Raw genomic sequence first — 15411 nt, forward strand, 5'->3', positions numbered from 1 at the left:
AAGAACCTGTCCAGGCACCAGGGTTGAGGTGATACTTCAACCAAGCCTCATCAGATTATGGATGTGGAATTTGGGAAGGCAATCCCATCATATCCAGCCCTGCCTCAAATGCAACCAACTGTAATTCAACTGACAGGACAGAGTCTGTGAATCATCGTGGATGAAGAAGCGATGTCGCCAACTATGGATCCCAGAGTGAGAATAGCAGATCAGGCCACTGTTAAAGTTTGGTAGAGCAAAATTAAAAAATAAAATAAAATAAACATGTTAAAGAAAAATCTTTTTGAACCATATTGGGTATATTGTGATTTTTTTGGGCAGAGAGATGGAATGGCAGGAGCAATTCATTAGCCCAACATCCCCCTGAAAGGTGCTGGTTTTGCACAAGAAAGACAAATCCAGGGGGAGAGAAGGGGTGTTTGGTAAATCCCCAGCATTGATGTGTGTGTGTGTGAGACAGAGAGGAGGTTGTGAGAGGATTGTCCCCAGCTCAGGGTTAATGAAGTGGGAAAGCAGTCTTTTTCAGAGGAACTGCAAACAGAAATGGCCCCCAGCTCTGCCCCATACTAGCCCCCCTCCCACAGCAAAGAGGCCCTCCGTCCCAAGGCCTACATGGATTGACTTAAACCCAGGGGATAAGTGCTTTGAATTAATCTCATTGCCTAAGAAAGAGGCCAAACAAAACCCTTAAAATCATATTAAAAATCTATCAAAGGAACTACTTGCGCTTTTCATTGTGAAAGAGAGACTGCGGGAGGGAGAGCGAGAGCGAGCAATAATCCAGCCACCCTCTTCCTTACATTTACACAGCCAGAAATGCAAATTAAAGACATTTTGTGATATTTAATTGTTCTTGTTCCTCTCAGCCGATGCCATCTCGCACGTTAATGAACGACAAACCTTTTGAACATGTTGAGGGAGGGGAAAAAAGAGCAAAGATTGAAATTTTTCCTTACAGAGATGCTTCTGGGAAGGAGATGGAGGGAACCGGCCTTGCAAAAACGGAAACTGGAAATAATTTTGGAATAAAAATGAAACGGAAAGGTCCCGCCAGCCTGAAGTCTTCCAGCCTAAAGGAAAGCATGATCAGGAAAGTGCAAAACCAATACATTTGTGAGCCTGCAATCCTATACACTTTTTGTGAGGCTGCAATCCTATACAAACACCAAGGGAATAAGGTCTAAGTGAGTGTAAAGTGACGAGTGATTAAGTTTTGTGCAAGAGAGTTCTGAGGCTAATGGAAAATCGCCTGGACCAGTAGTTCTACAACTCATTTCCTAAATGCATTGAAAAATTAAGGACACACAAAGAGCCACTGTGAGGAAGACCAAAGTCTAGACTCCCCAAAGTGGCTGGGCAGCTGCCTCCCAAGATGCCCATAAGCAGGACAAGAGCACCCAAGCCCCCTCCAACTCTGGTTCTCCTAGGAACCATCCATCCTAATCAGTAACTATCAATGGGTCCCATCCTCCTTCATGCATTTGCCCAGTTCCCCAGTTTAAAGCCATCTAAGTTGGTAGTCATTACTACATCTAGTGGCAGTGAGTTGTTGTGTGCCTTCCAACTTATGGCGACCCTATCATGGGGGTTTCTTGGCAAGGTTTGTTCAGAGGTTTGCCATTGCTTTCCCCTGAGGCCGAGAGCATGTGACTTGCCCAAGGTAAACCAGTGGGTTTCATGGCCAAGCTGGGAATTGAACCCTTGGTCTCCAGAGTACTAGTCCAACACTCAAACCACTACTCCTTAACTGCAATGATTTAGAGTTGACTAAAATGTGGGCTAGAGAGGGCTAGCCAGGAGACCCTTGACTCCCCAGAGGGGAGCCTGCCAAGCCTGTTCTGCCATGCCCTGAACTGGAGCAAGGCACCCCACATTGGTTGGGGGGCTACAAAGCCCCCCAGGAGGCTCTGAAAAGACCCACTCAGTGCACTTGCAAACAATTGGTTGTTACCAGTTATAAGTAACACAGCTACCTCACTTTTGGAAGTTCTGACAGTTATTTTGTATCCTTGGTCTCTGGCCTCCTGGACCTTGCAGGAATCTGGTCACATTAGGGATGTACAGAAGAAGGCAATGGAACACAGGAATCAAACTCAAAGGCCAAGCACTTCTTGCCAGTATGAAAAATCAGATTTTAATGTTTTAATGACATATCTCTTGTAGCACGCTTACCCAGTCAGTTTTAAATCATGATTTTGAAAGTGTATATGTAATCCTTATGAGTGTATTTTAATGATTTTATAGGCCCTCAGCGACGCCATCACATGCTAGGGTTGCCTCGGGGCGGAGCGCCCACATGCCCCGCAACCCTAGCACATGACCATGCTGACAGGTTCAATCACAGGAGCTGTAGACCAACAAACTTTGTAGTCGGGGATGCCAAATTAGCAGAGAGAAACATGGCACCCATCAAGCCCTTTAAAAGAGCGCTTTAAAGGGGCAAATACCCAAATACATTCTGTTCCTCTTCTGCTTGGTTGAGGTTTGAATTCTGTTTGAAACTCCTTTCTACACTGATGAAACCATCTGCAAGCCAGAAATTAAAAAGGTTACTTTGGGGGGTGCCTATAGCTTCCACAATACCCAATTCAGCTGCCAAACAAGTGGATAGGTTGATTCTGGGGCTGGCAGTCTCAAAGCAGGTAGTTTTTTGAAGCTTGTCCCCTGCTGCATTCCACCGAGAACGTACGGTCCCTAGCAGCTGCCTTGTAACCAAGATGCCTTTCACAGGATGGATGACGTCTTGGGTCAGTTTTGGGAATCTGGTTCTCCTCTCATCCTTTTCTTCCTCTTGATCTTTGAGGAGACAGAGTCCAAACCACTTGAATATTCAGATCGCAGCATTTCAGCCAGCTGGCCCCTGGCCCGAGGTTTCTTGAGAAGTTCACGCCTGGGCAGAAAGAGAAGGGCAAGGGGCACAATTTCAGAATTTGGCTTAACCAAGGAGAATGGAGTTGGGCTTTTATTTCTTTCAAGCTTGCAATGGTAGAGGGTAAAGAAAGAGGAAGACCACAAACCAGATGGATAGACTCAATCAGGAGGGTTATGGGCAAAGGCTTACAGGATCTGGGCAAGGCTGTGAAAGATAGGGATTCTTGGAGATGTCTCATCCACAGGGTCACCGTGAGTCAGAACTGACTCGAGGGCAACTAACAAATACTACCAAGAGAACTTTAGCTAGTCACGTAGTGATTCCCAAACTCTGGTCCTCCAGGTGTTTTAGACTTCAGCTCCCAGAAGCCTGACATCTTGGCCAATAGTCTGGAATTCTGGCAGCCAAAGTTCAAAACACCTGGAAGGCCACTTCAATGGCAATCAGAGACTCATGTGACTGAAGGCTTCTCTTCCAAACAAGAAAGCAAGCAAACAAGTGAACAAGCAAGCAGAATAAAATAGAATTCCATGCATCTAGAAAACTAGCAGCTACAGAAAAGGCTTAGCTTGCTGGACAGTGGCTTTCAAGGCAAAAGGATGTTTAAATGGGGTGGAGGAATAGGAGAGGGCTTTCAGCTCATGTGAGCCCCCTCTGCTGTCAGAAGTGCTAACAGTCCAGAAACAAGACTAACCACCGTGAGAACCCAGCCTGACTTCTGAGCAAACTTGTTTTTATGGAAGCTGCTTTCCTACTAAAGGACACATAGGGGCAAAACAGCTGGATTGGTGCCGCGGCCTCAATGTGGCAGTTTGCTGGCTCAAAAAGACAACAAAATGCCACTCTTTTTAGAGCCAGCAAAGATGCGGTGTCATGGCGGAACTTTTCAGCACTCCTTTCAGCATGTGTCGTAAAGATGTTGTGTCAAAGGAGCACCATGACGCCGCTCACCGTGTAGTCATGCGGGCGGTGTAACACCGGCGTCACGCCCTCAAGCCTGTCTGTTTAGCCCCATAATAATTAACAAGCTTAGGAATCATAGAATCATAGAGTTGGAAGAGACTGCAAGGGCCATCCAGTCCAACTCCCTGCCATGCAGGAAATCCAAATCAAAGCATTCCCGACGGATGGCCATCCAGCCTCCGAACAGGAGGAGGAGGAAGAAGAAACCAGCGATAATAATAACCGTGGTAGTAAGTAGCAGTACTAAACAGCATGCAATAATAACTCCTTTTGAAAGGTTTTGCCCAGAAATGTGTTAGAAATTTTTTTGGAAGGAAGCTTTCACTCTTCACTCTTGGGTGACAAAGCTTGGCGAATAGACTCAGCTAACAGGGGTGGAAGAAACTGCAGAAGGTAAGCTTGGTTCTGTGCGGTTAAATCTCCCCAACCTGGGAGAGTCTTTTGGGAGAGTTGGTTGGGTCAAGACTGTGAATCTGTTGGGGCAAGGCTGTTTAGTTTGAGTGAACTGGGGGAGGCTTGCTTGAAGCAGTTTTGCTTGGTATGACCTGGATCAAGAATTGCTTTCTGGTATGCTCCTTAGTGGCATATTGTTCTTTTGGGTGCTGGTGATTGTGTCAATTGATTAAGGCTGTTTGGTGTGTGTGAATTGGCAGAAGGGTCACTTGTGTCTTCTTGTCCTATTGGGTGAGAGGAAGTGAGTTAGGAAGCGGGTCAGAGATTTGCTTGAGAGAGGAACTCAAAAAGTAGGTCACAGACTTGGTTGGGGAAGGAGCTATCAGCCAATAGCGATCTATATAGCTATAGTCCCTGGAGCTTGGCGAACAGCCTCAACTAACAGGAGTGATTTGCATGGGTGTTTAGCGGGGGAGTTTAAAGGGGGAAGCCCAGAGTTCTTGTCAGTGCTTATTTAAGATTACTGATTAGTGAGGGAGCTACTGGAGTGACCTGCAACTGCTGTGTTATGTTCATCTTTCTCCCAGAGGATGTGGGAAGCTACACCAGCACCAAGTACCAGTTAGTAACCCTGTTAGAAAACAAGGTCCAGCAACTGGAGGCCCCAGTATGTAAACAGGCGCACTGTTTATGAATTCAAATCTCCAGGGCCAGATGAACTACATCCAAACGTATTAAAAGAACTGGCAAATGTAATCTCAGCACTACTGTCAATAATCTTCGAGAATTCCTGGAAAACAGGAGAAGTCCTGGCAGACTGGAGGAGGGCAAATGTTGTGCCCATCTTCGAAAAGGGAAAAAAGAGGACCCAAACAATTACTGCCCAGTCTGCCAGAGATCTATGCCAGGAAAGATGCTAGGGCAGATCAGACAGTCTGTAAACATTTAGAAAGGAACGCTATAATAATTAAAAGTCAACATGGGTTTCTCAAAAACAACTCATGCAGGCTAATCTCTTTCTCTCTCTCTCTCTCTTAAATAAAACTATCAGTTTTGTAGATGAAGGGAATACTGTGGAAGTAGCATATCTTGATTCCAGTAAGCCCTTTGACGAAGTCACCTATGATATTCTTGCAAACAAGCTAGTAAAATGTGGGATAGACAATGCAAGTGTTAGGTGGATCTGTAGTTGGTTGACTGACCAAACCCAAAGGGTGCTCACCAATTACTCCTCTTCATCCTGGAAATAAGTCAATAGTGGCGTGCCACAGGATTTTGTCTGGGCTCAGTGATAGTCCGCATCTTTATCAATAATTTTAATGAAGAAATAGAGGGTATGGTTATCAAATTTGCAGATGACACCAAATTAGGAAGGATAGCTAATACTCCAGAGGACAGGAACAGAATTCAAAATGACCTTAACAGATTAGAAAGCTGGGCCAAAACTAACCAAATGAATTTTAACAAAGAGAAGTGTAGGATACTACACTCGGATAGTAAAAATGAAATTCACAGATATAGAATGAGTGACACCTGGCTTAATAAGCGTACATGTGAAAGATGTCTAGGAGTCCTAGTAGACCACAAGGTAAACAGTGTGATGCAGCAGCTTAAAAAGCCAATGCTTTTCTAGGCTGCATCAACAGAAATATTGTGTCTAGATCGAGAGAAGTACCTTACTATATATGGGCTTGGCATCCATGGATTGGTGCATCCAAGAATGGCCCTGCCCCATTTTCCCTAATGGTGGCGCATGCATATGGCCATGTGAGCCACCACTTAAAACAAAGGGACTTGAGGTCCCATAGTTTTTGGCATCTGTGGGGGGGGGGGGGGGGGGTCGGGAATGGAACCCCCATGAATACGAAGGGCTGACTGTACCACTCTGTTCTGCTTTGGTCAGGCCTCACCTGGAATACTGTATCCAGTTATGGGCTCCACAATTCAAGAGTGATATTGACAAGCTGGGTTACGTCCAGAGAAAGGCAACCAATATGGCCAATTCAGCCAATAGAGAAAAGAAGACAGCAATAGAGGTATGCAAGTTTTGACATGGAGAAGGACCCTGAGTGGAGAGATTTTTCTCCTGTCTCATTAAAACTCAGCCTAATTCTGGTTTAAAGTGGCTTTAAAGGTAGAAGGACAGGTAAGTTAATGGAGGACAGACTGAACGTTTATTAGATATGATACTGCAGTAGAGCTTCATTATCCACAGGTAGTATATCTGAGTATCAAATGCCAAGAATCAACCCTGCCTTTATGCCCCACTTAGAATCACAGTATCATAAAGAGAGATTCAAACTGATTCTGTAGATTCAAGCCTATTTGCAGCAAGCTTCAAGCTTGCTGGGAAGCAAAATCCAGGTATCAGCGTGTTCGGGAAATTAAAATGTAATTCTTATTTCAGGGGTAGCTTATCAGTCATTTACCTTCCTATTAGATCCTGCAAAGTGATAGACAAGATACGTTTTTAAAATTATTTCTAAACATAGCAAAACTAGTTTTAAAAACGAAAGGCCGGATGGAGTAGTCGTTTTGAACAAACTGCCAGAATGTTTGCAATTTTTTTTAATCTCCTTGAAATATCGAAGTGATGCAACCTAGCGTATTGTAGGAAAGAGATGGCAAAATGTTGTGTCACTTTTGAAAAGCAAACATTAAAGCCAACATGTGAGCGAGGGAAGTGCCCAGGTGTTAGCATGCGTCTTGTCTGGCTGTGTGAGCGCGCAAGAGGATACAGTGCAGAAACAGCCGCTCAGGTACAAAGAGACAAAAACAAAGCACAGCCCCTTGACAGCCAGCGGAGGGAACATTTCATAGCTTGGCTCAACCCTTGTGTTTGAAAGATAGAAAAAGGTGGCCTCTGTTTTGCCAAGATGTGGGATGTGATACAACAAGCGGGCTTGTGGCAAAGGCGGCATTATAGTGTGTATTTGTGTGTTTGTGCTCAGAGCCGATCCTGCCTTCCAAAAGAGGACTGGAGGCAGCCGGTGCCCCTGCCGCCTGCTGAGAAACAGTTCTTTCAGCAAGGACCTAAAGATACTCACAATTTCTGTTGCATTCAACAAGAAAAATGGAATTCTTACATATTAAGAGACACCTTTCATCTCCATCTCAGTAAAAATATCAACTGCCATGATATTTTCTGCATCTGGAGACTTCTTTGTGAAAAAGGAAAAGGGCCTTGCATAATGTGTGGAATTTTTTGTTTGCTGTTTTCTTTTCAATGGTTTGTCTTTAATATTTTTTTTAAAAGTTGCATTACATTTTTAACTTTTCTACACTGGTATTTTTCAACAATGTTTAAAGTTTTATTTTAAACCGTTATTTTTCCTGACTCCTGGAAAAAAGACAAGATATACATAAAAATTAATTTGTGACCCAAAAAAAGGTTGCGTTTTTGCTGTAACCCCACAAGAAGCAACTTTTAAAAGAAAAGTCGTTTTACACAAAATGTCCCTAAAAACGAAAAATCATTGAAAAAATTGCACCAAACTTCTCATATTCTCACTCAGCAGGGAGAAAATTTGTAACATTATTAATTCTTGAATGCAAATAAGATATAAACTTCACTTTAAGAAGGCCTCCAAAAATGGGACTGGAAAGCAAAGATCCAGACAATGCACAAAAGGTATGCCTTCTAGGAAGAGGCTGTGCAATCTCATGCCTTCCAGATGTATTTGGATTATGCCCTCATCATCAATTACTAAAGAGACCGTTGGTCCAAAACACCCGGCAAGGGCCAAGACCTTTCCGTCACAAGTACTGACATGATGATTCAACTGTGCAGCTTTTCTTTGGGTGTTTGCTTTAACTGTATTAGTTTTTAAAATGCTTTGTACTCTCCTGCACTGCTCCAGAATGGGAAGGGAAGGAAGAAAACTATGGCAGGGAAAACTAGGATTGATTGGTTTCAGAACAGACTGCAAAGAACAAAGCAGGCGATCTTAAAAGGTGGAAAGTTAAAACCATTCCACAGCTGGCCCACACTCGCACCTTTGGCCAAACACACACAAAAGGCAGCCAGCTACCTGCAGCATTCCCAACTTTTCTCCTCCGAGCCAGAAAGTCGTCATACCATTGTGAAATACTGGCCCCTCCAATCCCCTTTGGAAAGGGGATGGCCATTTGTCAGAAAGAGTTTTCAATCCGGATCAGGGCGCAAATCCATCTGAGGCCACCGCCCGCTTGCTTGCCCACCTGCCCCTGCCATGCAGTAGCTGACAGTGCCAAGCACCAAAAGAGGGCCGTCGCTACACCTGCCTTCCTCACCCATCGGTCAGATGTGCTCCATTTGTGGCAAAAAAGAGGTCGTGTGTATTGGGGGTGGGATTGTATATGTTGGGGCTTGGATTGTGGAGAAGGAGAGGGTCATGGCACCCACCAACAGAGTGATGCTTGTCCAGGTGACCCAGTGGACACTCCTCCTGCAATGCCAGTGGGCAACCCCAGGCTGAAGAATAAAAGGAAACCAGATTCTCTCTCTGGCAAGTCTTCTATGGTTGGAATGGTCACCCATAGCACTCTGGGGCAGGCGAGTAGGGCCCCGTTTTGTTAACTCAAGGTACTTCCCCAGGTTTGTTTCTGCCACATATGGTAGACTATGAGTCCCATTGGCCAGGGATGAGCAGTCAGAAAAAGTGCCTCAGATTATCTGAAAGAGCAGAAAGAGGGAAAATTGTCCAGGGGGTGGACCAGAAGCTCTTAGGAAAGGAGACTAATTGGAGCAGAATTTGGGCAGGCAGGCAGGCTCAGTGGTTACAGGATGGACAAGGACTCGGCAGGTCTGGGCAAACTCAATGCAGGCAAGGGGAGCTCACAGGGTTACTATCATTGTACAAGTGTATGGCAGGGGAGAACCATGGAAACGCTGCTTTGGGAGAAAGAAGAGATAAAAGAAGCAAAATAAAATAAATTAAAAAGATGAAGAGAATGAGAATGGGGAATGAGAATGAAGAGAATGTGAGGAGGAATAGACATTGAGACTGAAGGAGAGGAATGCTTCTGAACTAGGAGTTGACGAGAGGAAATAAATAAATGCTCAAACCCATATATTTTGAGTCTGGAAGCAACCACGAAGCTGTTGGAGCCATACTGGACTCTTTCCCTCGAGCCAACATTTGGCCCAAACTGCTTCCAGCTCTTCCCTCCCTGGGCTAGGCTCCAGCCATCCTTGCCACTAATTATGTGATATTAAGAAAGACCATAAATGCCACAAAGAAGCTCGCAGGCCCATTCCCTGCCTGTATGGGCAGAAATCACATCCATTGCTGTGCCCACAAATGAGTGTGTGCGTGCGGATGCACATGCAGAGAGTAAGCTTTGAAATTCCTTCTTGTGCCATTTGCTCCAAACTGTGCTAGTGATACCCCAAAACATTCCTCTCAGAGCCATCCGAGCCACCTCCAGCTATGTAGGAATACATGCCTGAGACGTGGCCATCCAGTCTCTACTCAAACATCTCCATAAAGTCCATCACCCTCCAGGACAGGCCATATTCCATTTGCAAACACTCTGAAAACCTTCTCTTCTTCCTCAGGCATGATAACCTAAGAAAAGAAAGGAAGTCCAGCTGTCTCTGCCAAACCAACCACTCTTACTGGCCAATTTCTGTTGAAAGAGAGGGTCACTTTGCATCATGTCTGCCCTTAAGGCTATGGGGCCACTCAGAGGCTCAGTAGAACCTCCTGTTCTAGAAGAGGCGGCTCTTTCCCTGTCCTTGTGAGTTACAGACCTATGCTCACAGGTAGGCCAGATCTGTGTGTCAGAGGAGAGAGACGCACAAGGTAGGGCCATGCTACTTCTCAGAAGTCTTTTTCTGGGAAGAAAAAGAAATAGGGAGACACCACTGACAGTGATGTGGAGAAGTGCCAAAAGACATCTAACAAAAGAGTCCCTAGGTCAAATGTCTTCTGTAAAGCTCAAGAAACAGCAGCTAGCAGGGGGTGGGCAGGCAGGCGGGTTTCTCCTGGTGGGGCAAAGGACCACGACTATCACCAGCTATCATTGTCAGCATCATTTATCACTACTACTATTTATTACTTTGAATAATAGTGATTATCCCATCATTATTATTGGGATTAACATCCAAAATCCACAAAATAGTGATACCATTTTTGGGCAATCAAAACGTACAAAATAAATAATGCAAGCTTTCAAAGCGCCACCTCTGCCTGATGAAGAAGCCGCCACTGGAGCTTTGAAAGCTTGCATGAAGTATGTTGTGCATTTTGGTTGGCCAATAAAAGTATCACTGTTTTGTGGTTATTTAACAATAGTTATTCTGCCTTTCAGCCAAGGACTCAAGGCAATCCTTCCCTTCTCACTCCTAAACAACCTTGTGAGGTAGGACACACTGAGGTAAATGTGCAACCAGCAAACATTACAGCTGAGGGGAGCTTCCCAGCCCATCGTTTTTGCTCTGCTGGCTCTCTTCAGATCGGGAAAACTGCCCTGAGCAAGTGGAAAGAAGGATGAGCAGGAGAGAGATGGGCCAAATCCCCCCCCTTTGTGGCCATTCTCCAACATGGAGACACCTCAACCTTGAGCCTCTGCCCAGTTTTCACTCTCAGTTGCTCTGCTGCCCCACTTATGGCTTTTCAGTGTTACAGGAGTGAGGGAGGCAGAATTAAAAAAGAAGAAAGAAGAAAGGGAGCTAAACAGAGTCCGGACATGGCAGGACAGAGGGGGGCATTGTCCACGCCTGCTGTAATCCCTCCCTCCCCACTCCCTGTTGGGCCAACTGAGACATCAAAGGCTGCCCCATACCATCTTACATGCTCTTTATCAACTAATCAGGCTATTCTTTGCTAAATAAAGCCCCGTTAAATCCCCTCCGCTGGCTGGGGCATCCCTCTCCTGCTGCCCATCTGCTGGTGAGGGTCAGGGGAAGATGCCCGGCAGCCGTCTGAAAAAGCCCAGCAATCCCCTGGTGGATTCCAAGACGAGGAGGAGGAGGGGGGGAAGTACAGGACTTAAGGATGCAAGGAGGGGGAGGAACTCAATGTGGTGAACATGGCTCCCTCCCATGCCCACCATCAGGTCCTTCTGCCCTTTCATTTTGCTTCTCATATGATGGAAGACGATGATAGCAGCTCTGCAAACCATGAGAGAGATTGCATGGAGGGGTGATCCCTGGCGTGGATGAGATGTTCACAGAAAGGGGGGCCCATGGAAAGACAGAAACACAAAGGGGGTGGGGTTGAGGGTTACCTCAAAATATACAATTGAAAAGGGCAGGGGGACACAATCAACTTGGATGTTTTTTAGCTTCATCTGCTTTAACTCTGGTAAGCCAATTTGAATCCCAGATTGGGAAAAAGGTGGGAAATAAACAAATACAACAATAAGCATGAAAAATGACCAAGAACAAGAAATTAGAACTAGAGGCCTTTCAAAAGAGTTGTTTCCTTGTGTATTCCTGGATGGCAGGGGTTTGGACTAGGTGGCCCTTGGATATCCTTCCAACTCTACGATTCTTAAAAATGGAGGAAGAAACTTAACTTGAATGGTATTCTATTCTATTCCAACTCTTCCTAAGTTGGGAATACTGAGAAGAAGTAAGATTTCTGTTGTCTTGCACTACTTTCCGCCAAGTCCCAGCACCAGCTGCCATGTTTTATTCCCATCCTCGAGTGAGATTCTTTTTAATTCCTAGACATATCAGAACAATATGTTCCCTCTACTTCTCCTTCTCTCTCTCTCTTTATACATTTTTCCTTAGAGTTATACTGCTATAGAAGATCAGTGAAATGACACTTTTGCACACTAAAACTATAAATTTAAAGGGAAAACGATTAACAATTCAGAACGGACAAAAACTGACTGTCTGAACCCAGGACCATGTCAGAGAACAATGCCCTGGGCTTTTAAAATACCTTTGCAAGAGCCCACGTGCAGATCCAAGAAAACTGAGCAAACAGCCACCCAAAAGCATGGAAACAATGGACACAGAGGTGACAATAGCCCGCAAAACCTGAGGTGCATTGCCACAAGACTTCATGTTGAGTTAGGCCAGGCTGGGAAGGCCCACAGAGACAGAAAAAAAAATGTATGGAATTAAGGTGTGTGTGTGGGGGGCTAACAGTTTAAATAATTTAGCTGCAGATCTTAGAAAACTTGGAATTCACCTCTGAGGGGCCCCTGTCTAAACAAAAAGGACAAAAGACTAAAGTGTCAGATGCAGTTTAGAGAAGACAGCAGGTGGGGCAGTTTGATAGTCAAGAGTGTGAAAGACACATGCATGGGCCCTAGAATTACCCAGCTGAGGTGGCATAAGATCACGAAGACAGCGATGGGTTGGCAGGAGATGCAACCCTACTCCTTCCCAAATGTGTGCACTCACCATCCCCGGCCATTGCAGATGGACAATGGTTGGGGATGATGGGAGCTTGCAGTCCATCATCACCTGATAGGGCCACAGGTGCCCCATCCCTCCTCAGAGATCTTTTAAGGGAAGGGGACAGAAAATAATTCCTCAGCCATTGACCCAGGGAAGAGGAAGAGAAGGCAGGCAGGGCCACTCCTCTGGGACTCACATGAATACCATGTAATTCTTACTATTGTACTATGGTTTTATTTTAAGAATCATCTATCAGCCACTTTGATGGACCCTGGGCACTACAAATAAATCCAAGGAGAAGGGAACAGTCGTTATCCAGGATATTGAAAATGGAGTCTCAATGTTCAGAGGCAGTCTACCTCTGCCTCTACAGACAAGGGCCCAGCTATCACCTTTATCTCTCCACTCTCATGCTCATTTCCCAGGGGTATCTGGCTATTGGAATTTGGGAGCTGGACTAACTCAGCATTTAAGGACTTGCACAGTCACCATAGGTCACCCAGGCAAGCAAGAGGGACAGACTCTGGCAGTGAAGCTGATGAAAAAGGGACATAGCTCCCAACACCTTTAAAAAATGCAAGAATTTCTGATTTACAAAGTTGGGGCAGAAGGAAGGACTACAGAGCTGAAAAAAGGAGGTGGAAGAGCGGGAGAGAGAGAGAAATTGTGGCAACTGCTCTGCAAATGCACTGTTTTAATCACGTCTCAAGTTTTGGGACATTCTGGGTTGAGGTGCTCAAGCACAGCTCCAAAAAGACATAAATGAGGGCACAGTGCCCCTGAGCATGCCCAGACACCCTTTCACTTGGAGTTGCAGGGGGCCATTTTGTGAGCCTAAAGCTGAAATCCTATCAGGTGATATTAGAGTACATTCCTCTTTGTTGACTTATTGGAATCCAGCAAGCATTTCAAAAAGGCTCTGGAAAACAAAACCTTAATGCTCTACATGCCCATTCAGGAATATACTTCTTGAGTATTATTTCTTTTGTGTCTTTTTGCCCGGCAAGGGACTGAAATAGGATCCTCAACCCCAGCATGGGCAGTGGAGTTTACTGCCAGATAAGTGGACCAGAGGACGCACCCTAAGGCCACACAATCCTACAGACACTGACCCCCAGGAAAGTAAGAGCTCAGTGGGAACTTACTTTTGAGATAATTAAAATATTTATATTCTGTCCTTTATCTGAGGATCTTGGGCAGTGTACAATAAAATCATTTTAAGACCATTTAAAAAGTAACAATAATTTTAAAAGAGTAAAAATATATTAATTCATTTATCCTTTAAAACCAGACAATGCCAACCATAGGACACAAGCAGATCAGAAAAAATATCCGCTTTAACAAAAGGTCACGTTTTTGATTTTGAGCCAGAATGGCACATGTGTTAGCATTGATCAGGCCTCTGAGAGGACTGTGTTCCAGAACTGAGGCGCCATAGCGGAGAAGGTCCTGTTCACACAGCACATTGCCCCTACCAGTGGGATACAGAAGCCCCCTCCAACAGACTCCAAACCTTGGGCAGGGATATATGCAGAAAGGTACCCCCAAGGGCTTTAAACAGCATCCCTTTGAATTCAGACAAGAAGTCAATTCCTCACTTGCCTCAAAGACAATTTCATTGTCGAAAAAGTGGAAGAGGCAACAAGGGGATCAGCTATTTTAGATGTGATCTTAACCAACAGGGATGACTTGGTTAATGGGGTGCAAGTGGTGGGATCTGTAGGTAGGAGTGATCATGTTCTCCTGGAGTTATACAGTGGAAAGGAGAAGCCAGTCATAGTCGGACATGAATTCTAGACTTTAGGAGAGCTGATTTCAGTAAACTTAGGGAAATACTGGAAGTGATCCCATGGTCAGGAATACCAAAAGACAAGGGAGTTCAGGATGGATGGGAGTTCCTCAAAAGGGAGATACTGAAGGCACAATTTCAAACAGTTCCAATAAGGAGGAAAAATGGGAGGTGTCTCAAGAAACTAGGATGGATGACTAAAAAACTTTCAACTGAGCTAAGTTTTAAACGTAACATGTATAAGAAATGAAAATGGGGGAAATCAACAAAGAGGAATTCAAACAAATAGTGAACATGTGTAAGGTCAGAAAAGCAAAAGCACAGATTGAGCTCAGGCTTCCTAGAGAGGTTAAGAACAATAAAATGGGCTTTTGGGGGGGGGGGGGGTGTCCGTAGCAAAAAGAAGAAGAGGGAAATGGTAGGGCCACTGCGTGGAGAAGATGGAAAAATGGTAACAGGAGAAAAGGCAGAGGTACTCATACTATGGAACTGAAACTCATTAAACTAGGCAGTGAATTCCACTAAATACTCCAGGGGGTTTACTTCCAAGGAAACACAATTTAGAATTACATCACAATTGGCTTTAAAACACAGGTGGGGCATAGATCGTTCCACTGGGAGAAAGAGCCCAAAATATGGGATCATGTGGGAAGAGGCATCCTTTCAGTCTCACTGGGCCCAGGTTGTGGTTATTACTGATTAAAAGCCACCACCGTGGATTGGGGCTTGACTGCCCACAGGAAGCAGAGCCACTTTACCTTTTGCGCTTCTTCCCCCGATCTGGAACTGCAGAAGCACTGAGATTCCTGGGGGCATCCCGGAGCCCAAAGCTCTTTGCCACATGACCCAGATGGAGTGACCGGATGTGGAAGATATGCTTGAGGTTGGCCGGGTAAGTGGCATATGACCGGATGAAAGACTGCAAGGCTGGGAAAAAGAAAAGAAAGAGGGACAGAAAATAATTAATGAATTAAGAATCAAGGTATTAGCAATAGCAAGTACATTTCTATACCGCTTATCAGTGCACTTAAGTACTGTACTCCCTAAGCGTTT

The 15411-nt window shown here is 45.0% G+C and overlaps 1 protein-coding gene across 3 annotated transcripts in view; it reads right to left on the reverse strand.

Moving 5' to 3' along the window:
• Window positions 1–828: 828 nt before the first annotated feature.
• DDX31 (DEAD-box helicase 31) overlaps window positions 829–15411 on the reverse strand; it is a 64915-nt gene continuing 50332 nt past the window's right edge. For all 3 annotated transcript variants that reach the window (XM_042477872.1, XM_042477871.1, XM_042477873.1), the window contains 2 exons: window positions 15117–15285; window positions 829–2890 (listed from right to left, as the gene is read on the reverse strand). In XM_042477872.1, coding sequence (XP_042333806.1) covers window positions 2749–2890; window positions 15117–15285 — 311 coding nt within the window. In that variant the 3' untranslated portion in view covers window positions 829–2748. The remainder of the gene's footprint in view (window positions 2891–15116; window positions 15286–15411) is intronic.

Source organism: Sceloporus undulatus, chromosome 7 (genome assembly GCF_019175285.1).
Source record: "Sceloporus undulatus isolate JIND9_A2432 ecotype Alabama chromosome 7, SceUnd_v1.1, whole genome shotgun sequence".
Lineage (NCBI taxonomy): Eukaryota > Metazoa > Chordata > Lepidosauria > Squamata > Phrynosomatidae > Sceloporus > Sceloporus undulatus.